Source organism: Amphiprion ocellaris, chromosome 13 (genome assembly GCF_022539595.1).
Source record: "Amphiprion ocellaris isolate individual 3 ecotype Okinawa chromosome 13, ASM2253959v1, whole genome shotgun sequence".
Lineage (NCBI taxonomy): Eukaryota > Metazoa > Chordata > Actinopteri > Pomacentridae > Amphiprion > Amphiprion ocellaris.
In genome coordinates, this window is record NC_072778.1 from 24,856,631 (window position 1) to 24,868,591 (window position 11,961).

The 11,961-nt window shown below is 43.7% G+C and overlaps 2 protein-coding genes across 3 annotated transcripts in view; one reads left to right on the forward strand and one right to left on the reverse strand.

Moving 5' to 3' along the window:
• The window catches only part of abca1b (ATP-binding cassette, sub-family A (ABC1), member 1B), a 62,938-nt gene extending 56,767 nt beyond the window's left edge, over nucleotides 1-6,171 (forward strand). For both annotated transcript variants that reach the window (XM_055016788.1, XM_055016789.1), the window contains exons 46-49: nucleotides 1,350-1,453; nucleotides 2,253-2,345; nucleotides 3,777-4,020; nucleotides 5,249-6,171. In XM_055016788.1, the coding sequence (XP_054872763.1) occupies nucleotides 1,350-1,453; nucleotides 2,253-2,345; nucleotides 3,777-4,020; nucleotides 5,249-5,401 (594 nt within the window). In that variant the 3' untranslated portion in view covers nucleotides 5,402-6,171. The remainder of the gene's footprint in view (nucleotides 1-1,349; nucleotides 1,454-2,252; nucleotides 2,346-3,776; nucleotides 4,021-5,248) is intronic.
• An 827-nt stretch (nucleotides 6,172-6,998) lies between these two features.
• On the reverse strand, nucleotides 6,999-11,588 carry nipsnap3a (nipsnap homolog 3A (C. elegans)). The gene is made up of 6 exons (XM_035949841.2): nucleotides 11,434-11,588; nucleotides 9,926-10,133; nucleotides 9,689-9,850; nucleotides 9,467-9,616; nucleotides 9,235-9,321; nucleotides 6,999-7,619 (listed from the first exon to the last, which is right to left on the reverse strand). Exons 1-6 carry the CDS (start codon nucleotides 11,488-11,490, stop codon nucleotides 7,543-7,545), a joined length of 741 nt encoding a protein of 246 aa, XP_035805734.2. The 5' UTR covers nucleotides 11,491-11,588; the 3' UTR covers nucleotides 6,999-7,542.
• Between the last annotated feature and the right edge of the window lie 373 nt (nucleotides 11,589-11,961).

Below are 11,961 nucleotides of genomic sequence, written 5' to 3' on the forward strand. Positions count from 1 at the left end.
GGAGCAGCTCTTAGTGGTGGTCTCCATCAGCAGATTGAGCTGCCATGTACATGCTGATATAGATATGAAATGAAACCCTATCAGTTTAGATTTACTGTTTTAAAAATTCAGGCCCCACAGTTGGAACTCAATGCAACAAAAGTCAGTCCAACTTTCATTACTGGGACCCTAATCTTTGATTTCTCCAATAAGTCCATCTTTATCTTTGATGACAGACTAAAACCTCTTCAGCATGGGGGATGAAGTTTTCTGCACATTTTGTCTCACATTCTTCACACATGATTTATTTATTTCTAGTCAGGTTCACACCAAACATGCTGGACTCCATCTGAGCCCAAAAATGTGTCAGCTGACCAAAGAATGTTCTCCCATCATTCATCAGGCTTCTTTTTTATGTTCTTCAGCTAACTTGTATCTGTGAGTTTAGTTCTGAACAGGAACAAGGGATTATTTTGTTCTTGTCCTCCATCCATAGAGGCTGATGTTCTGAAATGTCCTTCACACTGTCCATTGATGTTCCATTGATAATCCTGTACCAAATCTGAAACAGCTGTCGTCTGTTTTTACAGCTAGATGGTGGAAGTAGTGCTGTACTGGTGCATTCTATCCATCTGCAACTGGGTTTAACTGATCTTTAGTTGCTCATTGATCTTCCTGTAATTTCATCACAGCCCATAGGCCTAAAACTAAGAAGGTTCTGTTGTTCACAGCTCATTTTAAAACCATGTTCCTGGAGTTAGACTGATTGAAAAGACTGATTAACCAATTAGTTTCAGTGATCACAGCTGGAGTCACTGTGGGGCCTGAATGTTCAATACAGTCTTTCTAAAGGATTTCTTTCTGATAGTTCATCAGAGGGACACTGTAGAAACAGCAGTTTGGAGAGGTGACAGCTTAGAATCATTTGGTGTTTAATGGATATCACACAGGGCTGCACTCACTGCTTTTCTACACTGAGTCCACATTCAGAGCTCCACCCCACAGCTGTGACTGAAAACTCTGGAAACTGTCAGTTGAATTGTCTCTAAAAGTTTTTGCCAGTGTAGCTGTGTGTTACACAACAGCACCAGAGCGCTGACAGCCAATCAGAGAGCAGCTGAGCAGTTTAACAGCAGTATTTGGAGTGAGGGGGGTTGTTGTGTAACGGAGGATTAAAAGGAGCTGCTGCTGCTGTACTGAGAGCAGAGGAAGAGAGAGGTGCAGGTCTGAACAGCAGCAGAAGAGCAGGTGGTCTACAGGTGGATGAGGCTTCGCTACAATGCCCCTCCTCCCCCTCCTCCTCACCTTCACCCTCTGCTTCCTGCTGCACCTGTGGGCCAACCTCAACCTGGCTGTCCTCTTGGTTACAGGACGAGCCCACCACTGGCATGGACCCCAAGGCCCGCCGAGCCCTCTGGAACTGCATCCACAGCGTCATCAAGGAGGGACGCTCCGTCGTCCTCACCTCACACAGGTGAGACAGGTTGCCCCCCCCCCCCCTTCAGGTAGGATGTCTACTGAGGGAGCCAGGATCACACCTGAGGACAGGATGATGGGTTGTGAGATTTATGTCTGTCCTCAGAGTGTCCTCTTTTACAACCTGTGTGTTCAGTAAATGTCTTTATTTGTCTTTGTCTTCACTAAATGTCCTCCTTCAGTGTGACTCCTCTTCTGTTTATTTCAATAAGCAAAGCTAAGATTTAGCGTCCTGACTGAGAGTCCTTAAATGTCTTCATTGTTATGCCCTTAGTTTGTCTCTGTGTCCTCACATTGTGTTACACCAAGTTTTTCGCTTTGGTTTGTGTCCTTCACTGTTTTCTCATTCAGTTTCTTATTGTAGTGTCCTCCACAGTTTGGCTTCTACTGTTCTATCCTCAGCTGTCCTGTCCTCAGTTATTGTGTCTTCAGCTGTCCTGTCTTCAGTTATTGTGTCTTCAGCTGTCCTGTCTTCAGTTATTGTGTCTTCAGCTGTCCTGTCTTCAGTTATTGTGTCTTCAGCTGTCCTGTCTTCAGTTATTGTGTCTTCAGCTGTCCTGTCTGCAGTTATTGTGTCTTCAGCTGTCCTGTCTTCAGTTATTGTGTCTTCAGCTGTCCTGTCCTCAGTTACTGTGTCTTCACTTGTCATGTCCTCAGTTGTCCTCCCTGAAGACACTTGTGTGTCCTGCTGTGTGTGTTGTGCTGACAGTGTGTGTGTGTGTGTGTGTGTGTGTGTGTGTGTGTGTGTGTGTGTGTGTGTGTGTGTGTGTGTGTGTGTGTGTGTGTGTGTGTTGCAGTATGGAGGAGTGTGAGGCTCTGTGCACCAGGATGGCCATCATGGTGAACGGCAGGTTCAGATGTCTCGGCAGTGTCCAGCACCTGAAGAACAGGTAACAGAATGTCTCTGTGACACAGACTGATTATAGCAGATGGATGTACACTGATCCCTCATCTATCGCAGGGGTTACGTTCCAGACCCCCCGCGATGAGCAAAAATCTGCAAAGTAGCAACCATATTTATTTTATTATTCATATTTTATTATTTATATTATTATTCATAGATATATTTAAGGAGTTCCACCTTTTCTGTGATGGTAAACATCCACCTCTGGCTCCAGGATTCAGTGCCAGAAGCCTTAGAAGGCACAGAACGTTTGATCGATATCGTAGGGCTTGAACTAAATTAAATTTTTTACGAAAATTTCACAAAAACACAACACCACGAGCAACACTATGCACAGCGATCAGACGTCGAATACCTATATACCTATATATCCAGTCTGTGATGAACCTTAGAAGTATTTAAACTATTCTTTTTTTTTTTTTTTTTTTACTTCATCACGAAAATATGCAGCATGAACAGCTGGATTTAGCTGTAGTTGGACTATGTTCATTTTGTTCATAGTAACACTATCCTATGGAATTGGTTGTGTTTAAATCAATCAGCAGTTTATAGAAGCTTTTTCTACAAAGTATTAACATTGAAACTGCTGGAGAACGTCAGAGTCTTTAACCTTCCAAACTGGCTCATTTTTCACTGCAATGTGAAGTCCTGGTCCTGCACCTCTATAGAAACAGAAGGAGAGAGAACTCAGAATTTATTTTACAAAAATGTAAAAGACCTGGAATCAGCATGTCCAACATTTTCCAAGCATTCACAAGTGTTACCAACACTGGAAGAAATGGAGGCTCCACATACTTAATTAATAATTAAGTATTTGTAGTTATAATTAGTTTCCTCTCTCCTCTGTTCATCAGCCGTGGAAAGATGTTTCACCATGCTGAATGGATCTCCAACTACTTCCTCCTCTGTTTACTGTTTCTAAGCCATGCTGCTTTTAATTTATTGATCCACGTGTTTTATTTTTCTCTCTTGTCGTCTCCTCCGTGCTCTGTAGAAACCTTATTTTTAGGCTTATTTCCCGTGTTGGTCACACCTGAGTCAGTTGTGGAGAATCAGTTGTTTTTTCTGAATTGGTTATTGCAAATTGTTTATTATTGAAAAAAATGTCAACAAGACATGTAGAATAGAAAGATTGTAATGAAACTAGTGACTGAGCTTTCTGTAAAGGGTCTTGAGACAGTTTGACCTGTAATTGGCGCTATGCAAATAAAATTGAATTGAATTGAACTACACTCCACAGATGGTTAGTTCGAGAACCGTTGGAAAGATAAAAACTGATGAATCTTTCTGTCTTTACAGTTTCAGGTGATTTTTAAGGATAGCATGCCTTTCAAACCTACAGGTTTTTGCTTTATGTAATGAATAGTTTGAACTATTGGGTTGTATTGTGTGTGTAAGTGCTGGTTTTGTCCCTCAGGTTTGGTGACGGTTACACCATCATCCTGCGGGTGACGGGGCACGACCCCGACCTGCTGCCTGTCATGAAGTTCATTGAGAGCGAGCTAAGCGGCAGCACGCTGAAGGAGAAGCATCGCAACATGCTGCAGTACCAGCTGCCTTCATCGCTCACCTCCCTCGCTCACATCTTCTCCATCCTCGCCCAGAACAAAGACACACTCTGCATCGAAGACTACTCCGTGACCCAGACCACACTGGATCAGGTAAACACACACCTGAGCAGATACAAATCCAATCAAAATCAAAATATACTTTATGAATCCTGAAGGAAACTGAGGTATCCAGCAGCGCATCACACTACAAATATACAGTAAGGCACAGTGAGGTATAAAAACAATCTAAAATATAACACAAAGATAGAGCAGTCTGCTAAGTACAGTCCAAGTCCGCCATCCCTACTGGGACGAGTTGAAGGGACAAAGGACTTCCTGAGTCTGTCTGTGGAGCATTTCTGCGACCGTAGCCTGAACTGAACTCCTCTGTCCATCCATGGTGCTCTATAGGGGATGGTTGGGGTTATCTGTGATGCACAGCAGCTTGTTCAGAGAACGTCGTTCAGCTACCGTGAGACCAGCTCCCTCCCCACAGCTTTACTAGCCTTGTTGACCAGCTTGTAAAGTCTCTTCCCGTCCCTGGTCTTCACATGCCGGCCCCCCAGCACAGCACAGCGTAGAAGAGTCCACTGGAAACAACTGTTGTGGCATTTTAAGATTGAACAAATGATACAATCAGACAAATAGAATATGTAAATCAAATTTAAGAGCAAACAGTGATAGGATTGGAAGACTTCACGTGTCAAACTGAAGTTATGAAGACACTAAATAATCCTGTGAAAGCGGCAACCCAACAGAAGCCCATGAAGCCCATATAAGGCGATGAGACAGGAAGTTCATGCCCTCTCTTCATCTGCACTCATGAGTTGAAACCAAGGTCATGCTGAACGAAGCAGAAATAATGCTAACCTAGCAGAAATAAAAAAGAAGAGGTGGTCAAACTTTTGATACAATAACATCATGTACATCTGATTGGGTCTTAAGACGATGGGTTGCGGCTTCCAGAACGGAAGAGGAGTGTTTAGGAGAAGGTATATAGGATGATGTAACGCTTTGTGTTGTCAGTTATAATCTGGAGATTTTGCTCATGTTTGTTCTTACAGCCTCTATATTGAATAAACATTATTCGCATCAGACTCTGAAGACTGCTCAAAGACTCCTTCTTGAACACTTTTTGAAGACTGTAACTTTTGACCCAGAACTGATTTTTGACTATATGTTAGACAAAGCTGGCTCTTAGCAGGCAGATGGAGTCACAACACAGCAGACTGGTAGAACAGGTTGAGAAGTTCACTGAAGGACCTCATAACACACATCTGAGCAGGGTTGATGGGAAATGTGGTCCATCAAAGCTGACTGATGCTGTCTGCGGTTTCAGGTGTTTGTGAACTTCGCGAAGGACCAGAGTGACGATTATCACTCCAAAGACAACTCTGTGAGGCGGAAAGACGTCGCCATCGAGGTTCCACTGCTGAGCTCCACCTGCGGTGCCGCCACAGCGGGGGGAGAGCTGAGGGAGAGTGTCATGTGACCCCGCGCATGACGTCTTGCGGCATTCGGAGGCTGCGGCTTCGGCCCAGACTCAACCCGCAGCAGGCAGGATGCTCCTCCTCTCCTGCTGTAATGCCATACTGATCTGAACACAGCGGGGGGCAGTCGCCTGCTGCCTTATGCCAGTCAATGCAAATGATTTTGTGCGTCGGTGAGCGGCTCGCTGACCACACAGAGTACAAACTTGAATGAGTGCCTTCAGACCTCCTGCAGCTGCGACGCCTTCCTTCTCTTCCTGATTGAAGCCAAAGGACTCGAGCGTCTGCTGAAGCTACGATGAAGAATCCGAATCATTTCAAACGGCCAAGGGCTCGACTGCAAAATCACACTTTTAAAAACATTTGATTCCATTTTTTTTTTTTGTCAGACTTTTATTTATATGTGTAGCTGGAACAGAAATTTGTTGTTTAAACAGCCAATCAGAGCGTTCGATACAAGAAGAGTTGATTGATTTTCTAGTTTTTTAAGAAAAGATAATGAAAGAGCAGATTTGTTAGTTTGGGTGTGAAACAGTGAAATACCTCATCAGCTCCTCAAAGCACACTACAGTATTGATCGATCAGTGATTGATCGGTGATTGTTCTCTGTGTGACAGCAGCTGATCTGACTGCAGCACTTTAAGTGTTCAAACATCAGTTTGTCTTTGCACTGAAATCAAACCTTCTGATCATGTTCACTGATTGTGTGGCTGATGGAAGACAAACTGTTACGACCCCGAACTACCAGAATTAAAATGACACAAATCTCCTGCCTCTGTTTCCTCTTTCATTCAAACTATCAGTCTCCTTCCAAAATATCTGGGGGAGACAAAAGTCTAAATGTTCTGTTTCCTCAGTGAGTCAGATCGTCTGTTCTAAATCAGAAAACCGTATCTGTTTTCATTCATTATTCAGTCCACAGGATGCTTATTAAACCTCTCTTTACATGCAGTCACTTGAGAATTTAGAATTTGGAATTGAGCTGATTTTAATGCTCTGAAACCCAGAGCCCACCAGCAGCTTTCATATGACTGATATTCCTGGATTGGCCCCCACTGGTTCTGACCTGCCTCAGGAGACACATCAGATAAAACAGGAAGAACCACTTTAAATACTCACAGGATGAGGGAGGAGTCAGCGAGGTCAGGTGTGTGTGGTGTACATGAGTGAGTAGTGTGAATGTTGTACTGCCAAAACATAAAGAGTAAATTAAGAAAACATAACCACACCAGCAGGTGGGACGCCGGCGTTAATCTGGTTGAACAGAGTATTCCACAAGGGTTTTTCTTGGTGTGTCTGTAACCGAAAGAGGCTCGTCCAGGATGAAATGAACTGCATTGGAAAGATGAAGTTCAGTCTCTGCGGTAACTTGTGCTGGTTTGGTTTGTGTAGCCAGGTAGCCATTTTCTATTTTAATGTATTTGCAGAATTGTACTTTGTCTTTCTGGTAAAATTTAGAATGTAATGAAGGTGTTGTATAGTAAAGAGTGAACTAGAATGACATAACCAAACCAGGTTATGTCAGAGGTCAAAGGTTCATATCCTGGATGTTTACGACCTGGATCAGGTGGCTGTGATGAAAGCGATGCATGCCAAAGATAAGAGTTAGGAAATATTTTATTACAGCAGGTGTTCCTGATCGCACTAAGGAACCACCTGCAGACCCAACAGAAATACAGGTTAGTGCCAGAACAAACCTGCAGAGGAGCCTCTGCCCGAATCAGGATCTAAAATGACCTTTTCACATCCTTTCATGGCCTTTTGCCGTTCATAAAGTTGAGATTCAAACACTCAGCTGCTTGTTTCTGTTCAGCAACATAAAAATATGCATTTAAAGAAATAGTTCTAAATTAACACGAGCGCACCGTCTTAGTTTATTATTGAGATATTTTTAGCAGAAGAAGCTAATCTGTTTTCTATCAGCAGAGCTCAGCTTTAAACCAGAGAAGCCCCGCCCACCCCAACATTCACACCGCTGGATTGGATGCTGCTGCTGTCACTTAAACACTGCCTGAGTTGACTTCAGTTGGTAATTCACACGAGGCTCCTCAGCATCGTCACAGTCTCATGGGACTGCAAATACAGAACTACAGAAGCCTGCAGGGCTCAAGCTTAACGTCAGCTGGAAACGCAGGACTGGAGATTACTTCATGGGCGAGAAAGGGCACGGAAACATGAGCCGATTCCTCTGAGAGTCCAGATGGACAACGCTGTTTCTGACTGAGAGACACAGACACACATCTGTTAGTGTTTGATTATTGATCGTTTCATGCAGGTCTGATGGTATTCATGAGGATAATGTTTGTCTAATTCTGATTCCACAGTATCAAACAGCCATGTGTAATATCACTGAACGATCAAACCATTCTAAACTGCATCACCTCACAGTAATCAGATGATTCAAAACTAGACAGTAGAATATTTGCTGTGATGTCAAATTACAAACTACCAGTTTAGATTTACTTCATTAAAATTCAGTAGGAACTCAATGCAACAAAAATCAGTCCAGCTTTCATTACTATGACTCTAATCTTTGACTTCTTCAGTAATTTGTATGTCCACCTTTATTTCTGATGACAGATTCAGTCCACAAATATTTGCACAGTTGTTTGGACATTCTACTAACATTGTTTTATTCAGCTGCTCTTCGCTGGAGGGGTTGTGTCACTCTACCTTTCTCTTTAAATTACCTCAAAGATGTTTTGCTGGATTCACATCAGGACACATCATTGTCCAGGTTGTAGTTTATATTTTGTTCTTCTGCAGAAACTCTGACGTGATTTTGTGCTCTTTTCTTCTGCAGACTGGGAGTCATCTTGTCAGCCAGTATTTTGGTTTATCCACAGACATTCATGGTGCATCTATAAATATCATCAACCCAAGGCCTTTTACACTCATCCAGCCTCATAGCCTCAAACTCCCACCTCTGTGCTTCACTGTCAGGACTATGCATTCACTGTGGTAGTTCTGGTCAGGTTCACACCAAACATGCATCTGAGAGCATCTGAGAGCAACACATTTATTTTGTTCTCATCTGACCAAAGAATGTTCTCCAACATTCATCAGGCTTCTTTCCATGTTCTTTCATAAATTTTAATCTGGAAGTTTATGTTCCAAACAGCAACAAGTTTTGTTCTTGTCCTCCGTCCATAGAGGTTGATGTTCTGCAGAGTCCTTCACACTGTCTGAGCTTCACACTAACTCTGATTTCCATTGATAACCCTGTACCAAGTCTGAAGCAGCTGTCGTCTGTTTTTCACAGCTAAATGGTGGAAATACTTTTCATCCTTCTCCATCTTTGTGAAGCCTGACAGTCTCTCACAGTTCTTTTCCATGTGGAGCCATGATGACATGGAGACAGACACAGCCCATAGGTTCAAAACTGAGAAAGTTCTGCTGTTCACAGCTCAGTTTAGAGCCATGTTTATGAAGTTAGTTTGACTGGAAATCACAACTGGACAAGTTCATAGCTTTTCTAACCGGTGTGTCAATGATCACAGCTGGATCCACTGCCCCATTTCTACTTTGAGACTTCAATTTTCATTATAGCCTTTATAAAATATTTGTTTTTGATTGCTCGTCAGAAGAAATAATCTTCTGTTTGAAATAGAAATAATGCAGGTACTGAGAGGTGATACAGTTTGGAATCATTTGTTGTGCAGGAATATTCCAGGCCTACACTCCCTGTGGGTGTAATCAGAGATAATTTCTAGATAGATAATGTTTCTATTAGTGAAAGGAGCTTGTCGTTTCACCATGAACAGATTCAGGTTTCAGCAGAAACTGTTTGCAAAGAATTCATCAGCTTAATGAAGTGCAGGGGGCGGAGTCTCACCTGCAGCGACCACTCTGGCGTCAGTGTGAGCTTTGTGTCGAACTTCAGCTCGCTGGTCGGCGCTCTCAAACCACCAGAGGGCGTGAACTGACCGGGAGACACACGGTGACATCATTAACAGTGCAGTGACATCATTAACTGTGCAGTGACGTCATGAACCGTGCAATAACGTCACCAACCATGCCATGACAACATTAATCAAGCAGTGACATCATTAACAGTTACTTCCTACCTCGGTTCAGAGGTCCAAATTCGCTGTGGAAAGCTCCCACCAGCTTTCCATACCCCGGTGCATCATGGGAGGTGATGGCGGCCTGGAAGGCGTCGCCCCAAACCACCGGACCACCCGCACGCATCTGGAAGGACGCCAGCTCGTACACACCTGAAACATAAACACCTGTTGCTACAACCAGGTGATGTCGCTGAAACGTGCACAGCAAGGGGCGGGGCTTACCGCCATCACGCGGAGGCTTCTGGAGGCGGCTCCAAGGAACCAGGTATGTGACCTCATTGTCCTGAGACGTCAGCATCGGTATCGCCTTGGAGATGTACTCGGAAATCCAGGAGGGGTCCTGAGCCAGAGCTGCCCGAACAGCTGCCCGCTGAGAGAAGCTGTCTGAGGGGGAGAGTTCCGTTCAAGACCAAAGAAGAAGAACCGTCTGATTCTGCCACAGAAGAAGAGTGTCCTCACCATACTTCCATATATGGAAGACCTGGTTCAGGCCGCCATACTCGACGCTCCAGTAGCCAATCAGCTCGGAGTGCGCCGTGCGCAGGTGGATCTTCTCATTGGTCAGCTTGAGGAAGGCGGCGTTCTGGTCCGGTCGGATGCTGTAGGTGCGGAACTCATAGAAGGTGGTGTGTTCCTGCTGGGGGCAGCTAGAGAGACGCACACGAGGCTGCAGAGAAGAGGGACACAGAGATCTGATAGGAACACAGAGAACCTGGAGCTGGACCTGAAGATGAACCTCATGTCTGAAGGGACTGTTACTGTCTGTTGTTAAAAGGTTTTAATTTAACCTTCATATTCAAATTAATAGGTTTATTTGTAGAATGAATAAAATTGTAGAGTCATTTAACAGTAATGTTTGAATCAGATGGGGTCGTTTGCATCATTAATAAAACTGTATGGTCTCAGTGTTAATCTTTAAGCTTCATGTGTCAGTTTGTAGCGTTAAGCTTCTTTCTCTGCCCTGGAAATGTTGCTTTGAATGTTCTGAATCAATAAGTTACCTGACAACATGTTGTCCACATTCTTTTAATGTTGTGTTTCTGTGATCAATCAGCTGTCAACTATTAAATGACCCACCAAGTGTTCAGGTAATCGATCAGTCTGTTTGAGTGACTTTTCAAATTAAAAGACAGTTAAAGTTCTGTGATGTCAGATTTCTGAATGGGAATATTTTCCTCTTCTGTGACAGCAAACGGAATATCTTTGGAAAAAACAAGACATTTGAAAAAACACTGATCCACATTTTTAGAATTTTCTGACTTATTAGAAACCAAACAGCTCATCGATTCCTATCCAGAAGACAGTCCACAGATTAATGCACAGTGGAGATGGGTAGTTTCAGTCCTGAACAGCAGCTGCAGGAACATTCAGTTGGATGTAAGCTCCTACTGACGCCTGCTGGACAAAATAAAATACTGCAGCTCAGAGCTACGTGACCATAAACCAGTCCGTGTGTGGTAATGTGTGTGTATGTGTGTGTGTCTGAGGCAGTTTGATATGAAACTTGATGCTGACCAAATCAGAGGCACCACTCTGACCCTGCAAGATGCCCTTGTGCTACTCAGTGAGGGCTTTTCTCTGCAGGGCCCCTCAGCTGCTGGTTAATTTTAAACTGCAGGTTCGGACCCGGAGCTCAGATCAGTCCAAAGATCAGCGACATACAACTCACAAACATTTGAGCTGAACTTTACACAGCAGAAACTGCAGATTTGTTTCTGAGAGTTTGCATCGAAACTGAGACTCTGCAGCAGAAGAGCAGCTTCATTCTGGAGGCTCAGGAGTCCAGACTGCAGCAAACAGAACCTTCTGGTTCTGCTAGGTTCTCGTCCCTCTTTCTGATGTGTTTTTTGTCCTTTTCTGGTCACTTTTTGGTGTGTTTGTGGTCTAATGTGGTGTGTTTCTGGTCTTGTTCTGGTTCTGGTTTCTTTCTAGTTTGGTTCTGGTGTGTTTGTTGCAGGTGAACTCACCTGAGCAGCGGCAGCAGCAGGTTTGAGCAGCAGAACAGCTGGTCTGAACTTCAACATGGTGACAGTGAAGTGACTGAAAAGCGTCAAACAGCAGGAGAATAAGAGGAAGCAGAGATCCTGAAAATACACGAGCTCTCACTCCGCTGAAGATGGAACCAACTCACACAGTCTCACACAAAAAACAGACAGTGAACTGTTGTCATGTACAATAATAATAATAATAATAATAATAATAATAATAATAATAATAATAATAATAATAATAATAATAGGGCTGCACAGTGGCGTAGTGGTTAGCACTTTCGCCTTGCAGCAAGAAGGTCCCTGGTTCGCGTCCCGGCTTTCCCGGGATCTTTCTGCATGGAGTTTGCATGTTCTCCCTGTGCATGCGTGGGTTTTCTCCGGGTACTCCGGCTTCCTCCCACAGTCCAAAAATATGCTGAGGTTAATTGATTACTCTAAATTGCCCGTAGGTGTGAATGTGAGAGTGCTTGTTTGTCTATATATGTAGCCCTGCGACAGACTGGC

Excerpts from the sequence above, each read along its gene's own strand:
- nipsnap3a (XM_035949841.2), bottom strand. The coding sequence starts at position 11,490 with ATGTTGAAGTTCAGACCAGCTGTTCTGCTGCTCAAACCTGCTGCTGCC. Across the intron at positions 9,851-9,925 it reads CTTCCATATATGGAAGTATG|ACAGCTTCTCTCAGCGGGCA; the intron begins GTGAGGACACTC and ends TCTCCCCCTCAG. Across the intron at positions 7,620-9,234 it reads CGCCAGAGTGGTCGCTGCAG|TCAGAAACAGCGTTGTCCAT; the intron begins GTGAGACTCCGC and ends TGTGTCTCTCAG.